This window comes from Chenopodium quinoa, unplaced genomic scaffold (assembly GCF_001683475.1).
Source record: "Chenopodium quinoa cultivar QQ74 unplaced genomic scaffold, ASM168347v1, whole genome shotgun sequence".
NCBI classification, from domain to species: Eukaryota; Viridiplantae; Streptophyta; class Magnoliopsida; order Caryophyllales; family Amaranthaceae; genus Chenopodium; species Chenopodium quinoa.
Genome location: NW_018745569.1, coordinates 1,116,962 through 1,131,410, shown reverse-complemented (window position 1 = coordinate 1,131,410; position 14,449 = coordinate 1,116,962). Strand labels below are relative to the sequence as shown.

Genomic DNA, 14,449 nt, shown 5'->3' with positions numbered 1-14,449 from the left:
AGATCAGTATTTGGTTAGGGTAATTAAACAAATAGTGTCAATTAAATTAGGAAAAAGTGGGGTCAAGGTTTGTGAATGATTGTTGATGGTTAATAAACTTTTGAGTTGGCAAACGAACTTTGTGATTGTAGCTAACTTTTGAACACTATACAACGGCAAGTGGTTTACTAAAGGTTGTTCATTACTGCTTGCATTAACCTTATCTACTTGTGGATTGAGCTAGCTAGCTAGGTGTGTAAAATTCAACTATCTATAAAGTAGTTAATTTCATTGTTTTAGATACTTTGGCAATAACAGGGTGGATCGGCCGACATGGATAGGGTTCTTCAACTCAACCGTTGATTATATATGATTACCCACTTAAAATTCAAACCGTATCTTGTACTTTCACTTAAACTTAACCAACCCAATTCGATGATAAGTTGATTGTTTTCGTAGCCTTTGGACACTTTTGGAGACTAACACTATGTTTATATAATAATAGTGAAGGGAAAGGGAGGGGAAGGAGAAAGAGGAAAGGGAAAGACAGGTGAGGCGAGGGAGAAAATCACCTTCTATTTTCCTTCCAAATTTCTCCAACAATGAAGAAATTTGGTTTAATTTATTTAAAAAGGAGGGAAAATGGATCCTTTCAATTCCATCCCTTTCCCTCCTTACATTAGGTATTTAAAGATTCCAAATAAAGAATGATGCATCATTTCTTTTTGGAAAATTTTACAACAACAAACTAACCTTTGCCCCATTCTCCCAAAATGAACCAACCTTTAAATCTTCCCAAAATAAACAGAAGTTTGCATTTTTCTCCCAAAATGAACCAAACAAGTCACCTTACTTGTATACCAGGTAAAAATCCACTTATCATTAAATCATTGGTCAAGGTTTTTCTTTAAATTTTTAATTTTGATAGATTTTACAAAAAAAAAAAAACAAAACAAGAAGTTAAAAAAAAACCACCCTTTCCCACCACTGCCAGACCCCTCACCACCAGCCACCCCATTAACCTTCACCGCCATCACTTCCACCTACTATACTACCACCTATGTACACCACGAGCAACAATCACCATAGAAACCAACATACCAACCACCAAACCACCGAAATCACCAACCAACCAACGAAACCACCAACCAACCAACGAAACCACCATACCAACCACCAAAACCACCATACCAACCACCAAAACCACCATACCAACCCACCCCACTAACACCAAGATCCAAAAATTAAACCCACTACCCGAAACTGTCATAACCATCCTTTCACCACCACCAAGATCCAAAACCCACCCCATCGAAACCCTTAATTTCTTTATCTTCCAATTGTTCTTTCTTTCCACATCCGTTTCTCACTTTTTTGGAGTTTACGGATTGTCGGTTTGGGAGTTTCATGGGGAGCGGGGTGTGATCATAAAATGCAATGGAAGGGGGAGGGGGAGTGGGAGTGGTGGCCGGAAAGGGGATGGTCGAAAATGGGAGGAGAAGGGGGAGGGGGAGTGGTGGCCAGAAAGGGAGGAGAGGTGGAGGACGGGGTGGCTAATTGTGGGGGTGGGGAAGTGGTCTGTTTTGTTTTAATTGTATTTTTTTAATTATTTTGTTAATTTGTAAAAGATAATTAAAGGTTTTTACTTTTTTAAAAAAAATAAAATTAAAGGAAAATTAAAAAAAAATGATTGATTTTAAAGGTTACTGGTCATTTGGATTCATGTTGGGAGGAAAAAAAAAATGCAAACTTATGTTTATTTTGGGAAGATTTAAAGGTTAGTCCATTTTGGAAGAATGGGGTAAATGTTGGTTTGTTATTGTTAAATTTTCCTTTCTTTTTCTCTTCTCTTCCTTTCCCTCCATTTCTCTCTATCCAAATACAGTGTAATGGCCATGGAAGGTCATTTTGTAGGCCTATAGCAACTAGCATGGAGTGGGAGTTCCGACGTTCCTTCAAGCAGTGCAGACACTCTATGCGTTAGAATGTGTTGGGTTGTGGGTCATGTTGGACTACCTTTTTTAATGTTTGAAAATCACTACACATACATAATAATTTAGGCTCAAGTGCACAACACGATGAGCGTGTAAGCTCAAGCCATAGACGAAGCTAAGGGTGGGCCTATCTAGGCCAGGCCTACCCTATGACTAGATATTATTTTAATAAGTGTTACACTTTGATCGGCACATAATTTTAGGCAATATAACTGACTTAAATAAAATATGAGGTAAGTGGATGGTTGTAGTATCAAAAGATGTAAAAGAAAAATAGTGAGGTTGATAGTTTATTGAAAAGTAATGAATGTGAAAGGAAAAAAATAATAAAAAAAGTAGTAGTGGATTTGGGTGGAGACCATGAGAGAAGAGAGAAATTATATTTAAATGTATTTTTTTGTCGAAAAATAAAGTGTAACACTTATTAAAACGCGGTCGCATAAAGTAAATGTAACACTTATTAATACACAGAAGGAGTTTTAATGAAAGATTTGTTTACCCAGCATATCACTCTTGATGCATCGTGTCAGGTATGTGGCTATGAGAATGAGTCCATCATTCATTCTCTTTTTCATTGTGAGGCAGCCAGAGAAATATGGAGACATGGTGATTTGGTGAAACACTTAGATGGGGCTCCTGCAGACTCATTTAAGGAGAGATGGAGGTGGCTGGCGCACATATTGAAGGCCAAGGATCTGATTGCAATGAAAGGCAGAACTTGTTGCTGTTGGGCCGGCTTCGATGGGATGGTGGATGAGTATTGTGGGTATGCGCGGCAAGTAATATGGGTGCCTGCAAGTCAAGGGTCTGGTGCTGCGAGTAATGATGCTGCGAGATGGTTTGCACTGGACCTTTCTCTCAAAGTATCACTATTTTGGCGGAAATCGATTTAACTTATAAATATACTCGTGCCACCTTTTACTCAAAAAAAATAAAGTGACATTCTCGTCAAAGATTGTTATAAATGATAATGTACGTGTTTTCTAATTTTGTAACTATTAAAAACATGTTGATCATATATAAAATCTTTTTTTTTTTTTCAAATTTAAAGCATTGGTTACTAACTAATCAACTTCCTTTGTTTTTTTTTTTTTTTTTTTTTTTATTAATAATTGTGTTAAATTAGTATTTGACTTTTTTTTCCACTTACCTTTTTTTTAAAAAAACAAGACAACGAGTATTATTATTGCAAATTAAGTTACACCAAAGCTAAAATACTTTGGGGAAACGAGTTTGATACAAACAAGTTCATTATTAATTGGAACCTTTAGGCTTCGTTTATTTTGGTGGAAAACATTTTCCTGGAAATGATTTTTCTTCATCTTTCATTTTCCTCTGTTTGTTTTGATAAGAGATGGAAAATAACTTTTCTATAGGTAGAAAATTGCACTTTAGAAAAGGAAAACAGTTTTCCTTAGAAAAAGAAGGTATGCCACATTTTCCTCTTCAATCATTACTTCTCCTTAATACTCTCACCTTCCTTTCTTTTTCTCCTTAAATTTTCCTCTAATCAAACAAACAAAGGAAAACTTTTTTTAAAATCATATTTTCATTGAAAATTGTTTTCCTTGAAAAGTGATTTTCCATGACAATTGTTTTCCTTTAAAACAAACGGAGCCTGAATTGAAATATCAAAATTGCATTAATTGCCTTCAAAAGGCGTAATTGGTAGTTCAAAATTAGTACACCAATATTTTGCTCCTCTATATAATAGAGATTAAGGTTAGACTTAATATTGGAATATCAACAAAAGTAGAGATTATTATTGTTATTATTTTTTCTTTTTTTAATAGTCAACACAAAATAAAAGGAAAAACATAGTCATGTTCCTCCTCTCTCCTCCTTCCTCTCTCCAAAACCCTAGCCTTCATTTTTGAATTTTGAAGGGGCTTCCATCGGTTTTAATCGGTGGAAAGCCCCAATCCTTGTTTCTTTAAATTTTTTTAGGTTTATAATAATGCTTCCTCCTTTTGGGAGGAATTTTTCTCCCTCGAAAGAAAGGGTTTTCGATCTCCTTCGAAAGACAAGGGTTTTTCGACCTTCTTCGAAAGACAAGGTTTATCTCCTCTTTTCAGGGGAAAAATTTCTTAGTTTTGAATCCATGATATTAGATCTAATGGATTGTCGTGAAATTATTTCGTTGGTGAAAAAGTTATCAAGTTTTCGAATACAGACAGATGAATCAGAAGGAAAACATCCTCACGGCTACAAAGGATCGTTAGATTGTCTCTCCAACGAGGCTGTATTTTCCAGCGATATAAGCGGGAGATGTTCCACAGTGCAAGATCTACTCGACGATCGTAGTTTTTATGAAGGAATTTTTTATTTGATTCAATATCTTATGTATTTGTTAACGTCGAATCTCTATTGTAGATGTTGTATGACTTTTAATTAATGAAATATTTTTGCTATTAAAAAAAAATGAACAAATGGGAAAAAAAGAATTCAAACACCTAAAAATCAAACAACAATAGGAAAAGTGGAGCCGACAAAAGTGACACAACATAAATCAAACACTAAAAAATAACGGGTTTACAACACAATTAAGTATACGGTAAACACAACATGACGTGATTATTTAAGTAGATTAGATTAATGTAGAGATTCTCAATACAAAGCTAGCACGACTTAACAAAACCAATTAAAAAAAAACCAGTAGTGTATAAAATTATTGATAAATGTATTGAATGAGGCAAGAGCTTTTCATGTAACACCACAATATGACAAATACAATAATACATGTTTGCAACTCTAAGGGAAATGAGAGATTACTTTAGATGGATTATTATGACTCCCACAATCAGACGTACTTTCTTGAGCAAGTTGAAATTGGCCCCCTTATCCACTTGGAAATATTTTCTGCCACGACACGGCACAATACATTTGCAACTTCAAAATAAATTTTTTTATACGGTAAGAAATTGGGGGATTTCCCCACCCTATCACAGAAATGGAAGAATGAGGATCAAACCCTAACCACTTATGAGGGGGGCCTGTCCTCCAACTCCAGAATAGATGGGGATTACTTATGATGGGATATTATGACTTCCGCGGTCGGATGTACTCCTTGGAGCAAGTTGAAATTTAGCTCCTTCGTCAACTTAGATGTTTTTTCCGGCACAATGACTAGTTGCTCAAGTGTAATGGAATTTCTGAGCAAATATATCAAAAACTCCATATCTTTCCACATTTCACTATATCTTTCAATAGTAACTTTTTTCAACTGGAAATGTAGGCGGTCCGAATACTGTCTTATGGGGCTTCGTTTGAATTCACAGCGATACTGCATCTGAAATCAATTGAAAAATTTAAAATATTAACAAAGAGAGTAACAAGTTTGTAACAGATATTAACATCATCTTTAGTAATATACTTCCTTTTCTTTTTTTACACACTTTGACTTTTGCCCTATTCAATCTTGTTTGTATCATATGAATGTAAATTTAATAATATCCACTTGTGATTAAATTGATAATTAGAAATATTAACAATTCAGGGGTCATCAAGAATTGACCCGGTCCAAGATTTTTGGCGATTCTGGGTTTTTAGTCAAATCTCGGTTCATACAGTTCTTATATTAATTGTTTAAAACTTGGTTGACCCGGTACATATATACCTCTTTATTAATAACTCTAGTTTAATTTTTTCAGTAGTCGTCTGCTTCCTACCTCTCATCCTCCCTCCATTTTCTCATTTCATTACTAGTGTTTGACTTACTTTGACCGTACATATATACCATTATTTTTATTTTATTTTTTTTACTTGGTTGTGGTTTTATTTTAAGATTTTGCACATATAACTATATAAGTGCTTGATTTAATTTGACTTGCCCTTGATTAAATAAGTGCAATTTGATAATGGGTTTGCGAGGTCAAGATGGAGAATGACTGTATAGTGAGGTGGTCATTAACGCCATTAAGCGCAAGGATGTGGGAAATAATTATTTTCACCTACTACAACTCTACTTGATGATATTTCTCACAAGGCTAGAGTATTTTATTGGAAAAATTATTATTAATAATAAAATCTTTGGCCCACTTTTTTAAAATAATACAACCTTTAGATTATACCTAAATATACAACCTTTTGGGGGTTACTATTTTCAACAAGACAAAAAACTTGTAACTGGTTAAACAATTTGTCAATGACACGTGTTCATATAAATATATAATTAGTCTAAATTAATAATTTTTGATTTTTTTATAATAAATATATTTTTATTAAAAAAATTTAAAAACCCCAACCCCAACCAGCAGCACCTTTCCGGGCGACAATCCTCCACGTCGAACCCCAACGGCCCAACCCCTTCCCCCGGCGACCCACCTCCCCGATGAATACGGGCTGGGTTTCAGGTGGTGGTCACGAAGGGGAAGGACGGTCAAAGGGCTAGGTGGCACATTTGTTAGTTGTTTGGGAGGTCGGCGGTGCATTTTTGATGGTTTGGTGAGGAAGACGGGTTGCCGGAGGTGGTGTAGTGGTGGTGTTGGTGGGGAGGAGAGAGAAATTTAAGAAAACTAAGACAATCATAGGAAAAGACGTGGCATAGTTAACATGTTCAACAGGTTACAACCGATTTTTGCCAGTCCCAAAAGGTTGTAATATTCATGTATAATCCAAATGTTGTATTAATTAAAAAGAACGGCCAAAAGGTTGTATAATTTTTGACAATTTTCTTATTTTATTTTGTATTTGTTCTTTTACTAAGAGGGTAATATAGTAGGCACACTATCTATAATTTTGAATATTTTCAAATTTATTATTTTAGGATTCTAACATTTTGAATGATAGAATTTCAAACTGCATATATGTGGTAAATTTTCTAGATTATAAAATTTTCGAATTATCTTTATAAATTTTAAGATCTAAATTTAAAAAAAAATAAAAAAAGCTAAACCCAAAAACAGTTTCGATCTCTGGTCTGCAGAAAACATAAAATCTGGTTCCGATTCAATCCGGTCCGATTTTGGACCAGTGTACAGCTCTAGGCAAGAGTGATAACAAAGAGGTAACAACTAATAAAACGGAAGTAGTATATGCTATGGAGAGTAGTGTCACATAATTATTATTTTTTTATATATATTTTTTTTGACAAGGTGTCATAATTACTTAAATAACCAAGAAAAAAGAGAATTATTTTCAGCATGGATTCTGAAATTTAGACGAAGTCAATAATGACTAACCTCTATATGTAATTCCTCAAGGATGGGAGAAGCATGTAAGAAATCAGCTATAGTGAAAAGATCAAAACCTACAGGAATGCATAAATGTAAATGCAGCCGCTTCAGACTATGCATAACAATGCTTGCAAGCGTTGGTGGTACCTGAAGATATACGACAGACATGTTAGTACTTACCAGAAGGAATATCTGAAATACGTACTTAAAGTGATATGGCAATAAGTTTAAATTTGAGGTCCAATTCCTCAACTCTCTTTCCGGTAACACTAGCAATAAGTTTAAATTTACTTATTTTCGGTGCTTTCCATATCTCTAGAAACTGATTAACAGCTTTGACAAACTCATCATGAGCATTATCATTTTTTCCTAACACACTTAAAGAATTAAACTCAAGGATGGAAAGGCAATCGGGAAGGTCTTTCCACCTAGGTGACAATGACCTTGTTCTAACAGCATCTCTTATCGGCAAGAAAGAAAGGAGGTGAATAAGAATGTCATCTGGTAATTTGCTTATGTAATCCTCCATTTGATCGATCTTGTTACCTTCAATCCAACAGAAGACTTTAAACTTGTTAGGTTTTGTTGCAATTGTAACACTTGCTTCAAGAAAACCGTACAATAATTGAAAATTTGAAACTAAACAACAACAACGACGATATACCTTCATTGACCCCGGAAATTTATTCCGACACCTTTCATCACTCCCGGAAATTCGGTACCCTATATCATCCCTTGGAAATTAAATTTGGTAGAAAATATAAGCCTTGGAAATTCATACCGGCAATTGACCTTAAGCCCAGAGGCCCCAGACATTAGTTTTAGTAGGTGTCAATTTGCTCTATTGTCACTTTGTCATAGTGCAATCCATCGTAGACCATATACCTTGTGAAGTATATTGTTAGTAAACTTTCTTGTAGCACTGTCATCCTTCCTTCCTTCCTTCCTTCTTTGATGAAAAAAAAAGGGATATTCTATTTGGTGGCCTCGTGGTTTTAAAAATTCTACGTAGAAGACGAACTTTTTTCCAACTCTCTTCAGTGGCACCAAGGTTTAGAAAAATATACATAGTGACCTTTTTTAGGTTTATGGCTAACCTTTTTAGCTAAAATGGTTAACCTTTTAATTTTTTTTTAAAAATAAATTAATTTAAAAAATAAAATAAATAAATTAAAAAAAAAAGCCAGCCACCATCAACTACCACCCTTCCTCCCTGCCACCACCAACCCCACACCCGCCAGCGCCCAGACCCACCCTCGCCGACGTGCAGGCCTTCCCAGCCGTCGCCAATCCCCCTAAACCACCACCCCATCCCCGAAACCCCCTCCCTCTCTCACCGAAACTCCATTAAAAACCCTTCCCTTACCTCGAAAACCCCAACCGGCCCTCCTCCCACCTCGAGAAAACCCGTCGTCCCTCCCCCCACCACCGCGCCACCACAATCTAGCAGCCACACCTCTCAATAAGCGACAGCAACCACAAATCGAAGCAACAAAGCATAAATCCAGCTCGATTTCAATTAAAAAACGGAGCAGGCGCAGGAGGGGGAAGGGAGATCGGTGGTGGTGGCAGCAGCAGGAGGGGGAAGGGAGAAGGGGAAGATGGCTGGAGGCAGCAGGGGTGGTGGTCGGAAATGGACAGGGGAAGGGGAAGGGAAGGGGGCCGGAGGAGGCAGGGGTTGCCGCCTGCCGGAGGTGGGCTGCCACCTGCTAGGGTAGGGGTTAGGGTTTTAATTTATTTATTTTATTTTTTAAATTAATTTATTTAAAAAAAAAATCAAAAGGTTAACCATTTTAGCTTAAAAGGTTAGCTATAAACCTAAAAAAGGTCACTATGTATATTTTTCTAAACCTTGGTACCACTGAAAAGAGTTGGAAAAAAGTTCGTCTTCCATGTAGAATTTTTAAAACCACGAGGCCACCAAATTGAATATCCCAAAAAAAAAAGAGAAAATTATATTACCATCTACTAATTTATTGAAGATATTTTATCGGGAACTACAGAACTACCTATAAATAGCATAATATGTGAACAACTATTCGAATTTTTTATCACAAGTATTATATACCGTGCAAAATAACCTAAATGCACGATTTACTTAAATGTGTTCACAAAAAAAAAAAAAGGTTTACTTAAATGTATTAAATACAATATTGCCCTTTTTAATTCCCATTATCCTGATTTCATTCTTAAATTATTAAGCCCATTTTCTCCAATTTTGTATGTTCTGTATGGTTCGTATAAAAAGAAAGAACGTTTATACTTGTTGACGAAAGAAAGTGATAAGCAATTTAATGTCGTTTAAGCGATGTCTCAGCTTCGAACCTCACCGTATGCATAAGCTCTTGTTGAGAGACTCGTCCACTATAAGCCAGGTGTGCAACCCAGGCCAGATTCGAATGTGGTGAACCAGGTGAACATAAATAAAAAAGAAAGAAAGTTTGTGTCATTTTTCTTTTACACCTCCTTTTTCCCATTTATTGATCCAACTCTTATCAATCCCTCTTTATAATAATAATTTAAGCCCTAAAAAACTCTAGTACCCTTTACCCCTTGAAATAATTTCCAATACCCTTCATTGAAGACTTTAAACTTGTTAGGTTTTGTTGCAATTGTAACACTTGCTTCAAGAAAACCGTACAATAATTGAAAATTTGAAACTAAACAACAACGACGACGACAACACAACAACTACTACACAACAACAAGTCGACGACGGATAGTTCGGATATCCATTATCCGAGTGTTTAATGTTGTTTAAATACTAATTTACAGGCAAATTAATTCACTCAATTTAGCACTTTCTCATAATTAATATAACAAAATTAAGAATTCATTCCATTATAATTTCACGCACCCTCCTTCAAATCATATACACAATAACAAAAATATTATCATTTACAAAACTTAGCAAATAAATTGAAATGACATACTGGTATATAAATCAAAATTTAAAACCAACAAACAATTGATGGCACCTTAGGGTGAGGGAAGCTTCGAGTATAGGAGGGGAGTGGTGGAGTCGGCAGTCGCCGGATGTGGAAGTTGCCGGAGATTAGAGTCGCGTGGATGTGGAACTCGCCGGAGTTTAATCTACGAGGTTACGCAGGAAAGCAACTTCGGGTGACGGGAGAACCGTACCGGCAATAGAGAGGACTAGAAGAGCACTGGAGGGAAGCCAACACCGTGAGATGACTGAGATCTGAGAGGCAGTGAGGAAAGAGAAAGGGGCGGTGAGCCGGTGAAGGGGATCTGAGAGGAGAGAGATGTAGGATTTGGCGTTAGGAATTTTAAATAAACCCATTACAAAAATAAAAAAAATTAGGAATTTAAAATAGAAAGAAATTAGGAATTAAAAATAAACCCAGTAAAAAAATCTTAAAAGATAAAGAAGCAGTGAGGGGTTAGGAAAGGATTCTAATTGGGTTAGAAAAAAGACTTCTAGAGCTTTCCAACGTTACAAATTCTTAAATAGACCTGGTTCACACAAATTTATTGTGGACCACTAACATTAGAGATATTATGATTGTTTTATTAATAAAAAAATAGAGATCACTATATTAAAATAAAGGTTATTATGTTGGAATAAAAGCGATTGTGACATTATAAAAGTTATAAGAGGTTAATTTTTTGGGATGTAAACAGAAATAACATTAAAGGCCACACAAGTTTTAATAAAGGTTACTATGTTAAAAAATAAGGATACTATGTTAAAGTTACGGTCCTAATGTTCCAAATAACGTTAGTTCTGCGTGTATATAAATCTCAGGTCCATAATAATATTATTGTGGACCAGGTCCACGCAAGAATTTCTGTTCCAACGATATATTATTGGTCTTAATTTGAGTTCTGCATCAAAAGTTAGGATAAAAACATAAAACGCAAACATAAATTCGAGTTTTGAAAAATTTAGGCGTTTCTCCACTAGAGTTTTGAAAAATTTAGGCGTTTGGCCTCCACAAAAAAAAAAAAAAAAAAAAAAAACGACTTTAATTCCAACGATGTGTCCGATGACCTTGCCCACGGTTGGTGGTGGTTTGTTGAGAGGAGAGAATGTACGATTGAGTTAGAGGCTAAGGAAGAAAAATATGGAGTACACACGAAGGTATATTTGTCCATTTATATTTAAATGCGGGCGTTACCTGGTAAAATAAGGTCGTCGTTTAACAATCCCCTTATACTGTTCAAAATTTAAAATTTGGAATTTTTTTTTAAAATAAAAGAGATTTATTTATTAACGATACACCAACAAAATTTATTTCGATTAAACGTGGAGTGCGCGTTATAGTACTATTTAAATTTAAAATTTGGAAAGTTTTTCATTTTTATTTTTTTTTTGAAAAAAGAGAAAATTATATTACCATCAAATTTATTGAAGACATTTTACCAGGAACTACAGAACTATCTATAAATAGCATAATATGTGAACAACTATTTGAATTTTTTATCACAAGTACTATATACAGTGCAAAATAACATAAATGCACGATTTACTTAAATGTGTTCACAAAAAAAAAAAGATTTACTTAAATATATTTAAGACAATATTGCCCTTTTTAATTCCCATTATCCTATTTTCATTCTTAAACTATTAAGCCCATTTTCTCCAATTTTGTATGTTCTGTATGGTTCGTATCAAAAGAAGAACGTTTATACTTGTTGATGAAAGAAAGTGATAAGCAATTTAATGTCGTTTAAGCGATGTCTCGGGTTCGAGCCTCACTGTATGCATAACCTCTTGTTGGGAGACTCGTCCACTATAAGTCAGGTGTGCAACCCATGCCAGATTCGGAAGTGGTGAACCAGGTGGACATAATTAAAAAAGAAAGAAAGCTTGTGTCATTTTTCTTCTACACCTCCTTTTTCCCATTCATTGATCCAACTCTTATCAATCCCTCTTTATAATAATAACTTAAGCCCTAAAAAACTCTAGTACCCTTTACCCCTTGAAATAATTTCCAATACCCTTCATTGACCCTCGGAAATTTATTCCGACACCTTTCATTACCCCCGGAAATTCGGTACCCTATATCATCCCTTGGAAATTAAATTTGGTAGAAAATATAAGCCTTGGAAATTCATACCGGCAATTGACCTTAAGCCCAGAGGCCCCAGACATCAGTTTTAGACCAGACAATGCCCTGGTCTGATGAGAATTCCAAGATATCAAGCTTCAGAAACATTTCTGTCATTTTAATACTAATATCTAAGCAAGATCCTTTACATTGTTGTCCCAGGGACTTAAGCTCAAGGAATGTTTGTACCAAAGTCAGGACTAAAGAGCATAGGTAAATGTTGTCTAAGAAAGTTCAACTTTCTTTCTACACTACCATTATGGGTGCATTTATAAGTGATCTACCTTCTGTTTCATAATATACGTCAATATTCCTTCCATCCAAGAAAAGCATCAAATGGCAACCAAAAGCACTAGCTCTTAAACACCTGATAATGTCTCTTTCGCATAACAGATTGATTCTTCTGTTTTGTGGTCACTAACACGAAGTAAAAGAATAGCCTAAACAGTGTCTGCATTTTAAAACCTTAACTTGCTAGGAAATCTGCTGAAATATACAAAGTACTTAGTATATGCATTGAAAAGCAAAAGGCTTAAAGAGATCAATCGGAGTTTTGCTATTGAGTAGCTAATCCCCTAAACAAAACTTCTAGTAAAAGCAACATATTGCTAGACAGATAAACAAATCTTTGACCCCCTCACATATTATTTTAGTTTTTTACAAGATCAGCAGAAAGAATAAGGTAACACATTTATAAGCCAGGAATTTTCCATACTCAAGTTAGCCAAAAAAAAAAAAAAAAAAAAGTGAAGTCTTTATTTAAGCAGCTTGAATGTGTCTGTAGGTCATTGTAAGTAAAACCTCTTAAGGATGTTATCACGAATATCAATGAAAAAAACATGAAAGTACAAAACCCAAATAGATAGTCAACATATCATTTATAAACACCAGTCAGACATACCAAAAGCATAAGGTATTTCATGACTTCTAAGTGTTCTAACTCAAATACCCACAAATACATTATGTGAAAAAAATAAAAGAATAGAACAAAATGTCATGCTATACATTTCACAACATCAGTTTATAGCATTGATGTCATGATTTCATCTGCCAAACACAAGTAATTTGGGATTTCAACCAAAAACGAACTCAAACAGTGATGATTAGGAATACCTCAACAAGCTGCTCGTGATTAGATTTAAGCAGGCTGATTTTGCGCTGACAATACTCCTTGCCTTCAACCATTGTTTTCTAATTCATATGCAACACACATCGAATGCTCAACAAGAATATACAAATGGACAGAAACCACACCCTCTTTTCCACGACAAATAAGTACACAAAATAGAAAGAAACAACATGCCCCGAATTCCCACACTCCCCACCCTGCCCCCTCAAAAATGTCATTACATCAAAACATTTAAAACTCCAAATCACCCAATAATGGAAAGGCATGGGATTGATCAATTTGAGAGAACAACAAATGTAGAACTAACAAGTAGACAAAACCACATGCTTTTTACCATTCTCGGAACGATGGAAACTAAGAGCAAGTACAAACATACACTCCTACCAGAAGAGTGAGTAAAACGATCATCACTAACTAAACTACACATTACAAGTTTACAACCAATGCTTACCAAACCAGCACATCAAATCATAGTAAATAATTTAAGTTCAGCAACTAAAAAATGCTGCTATAAATGAAAACCCAATATTAAATAACCATCAAAAATCAATCAAAAACCCTAACTCAAGCAATTAAAACCCCAACAACAATAACAACAAGAATCAGTCAAATAACAGAAAAAATGAAACAAACCTCAACAAAGTAACCAGTCCCAACATCAATAAGAACCTTATCAGCATCATCAAGAGTACCAGGAACATAAAGCGACGCAGTTAAAGGCACCAACATCTTCTTCCCTGTTCAAAAACAATAATCATAATCAATTTTAATCAAAAATCAAATCTTTTTTATGTTCGAATACAAAACAGAGAAGTAGAAGAGAAGGGTAACCTTGAGGGCGGGAAGAGAGGTGGTGAAGTGCAATAGAAGCAAGTTCAAGACGAGAAGTAGCAGTACGAATGTTAGTTAAACTGTCTTGAAGAAGATTGAGTTCAAGATCTGATTGTTCTTTCACCATTTTCAGTTGTTCAATGCTCATCTTCTCCATCTCCGCCGCACGAACCGCCGATCCTCCTCCTCCCCCCTTGTTCGCCATTGTTTTTCTCTCTCCTGATTCTTCACTCTCCTTTTTTTCCCCTCCCTTTCTTATGTGCTGAA

The 14,449-nt window shown here is 35.2% G+C and overlaps 1 protein-coding gene across 1 annotated transcript; it reads right to left on the bottom strand.

Annotated features, from left to right (window-relative positions):
- Positions 1-4,488: 4,488 nt before the first annotated feature.
- LOC110716302 lies at positions 4,489-14,449 on the bottom strand. The gene is made up of 5 exons (XM_021894914.1): positions 14,183-14,449; positions 13,985-14,088; positions 13,336-13,413; positions 7,154-7,294; positions 4,489-5,262 (listed from the first exon to the last, which is right to left on the bottom strand). The coding sequence occupies exons 1-5, from the start codon at positions 14,385-14,387 to the stop codon at positions 4,996-4,998; spliced, it is 795 nt and encodes a 264-aa protein (XP_021750606.1). The 5' UTR covers positions 14,388-14,449; the 3' UTR covers positions 4,489-4,995.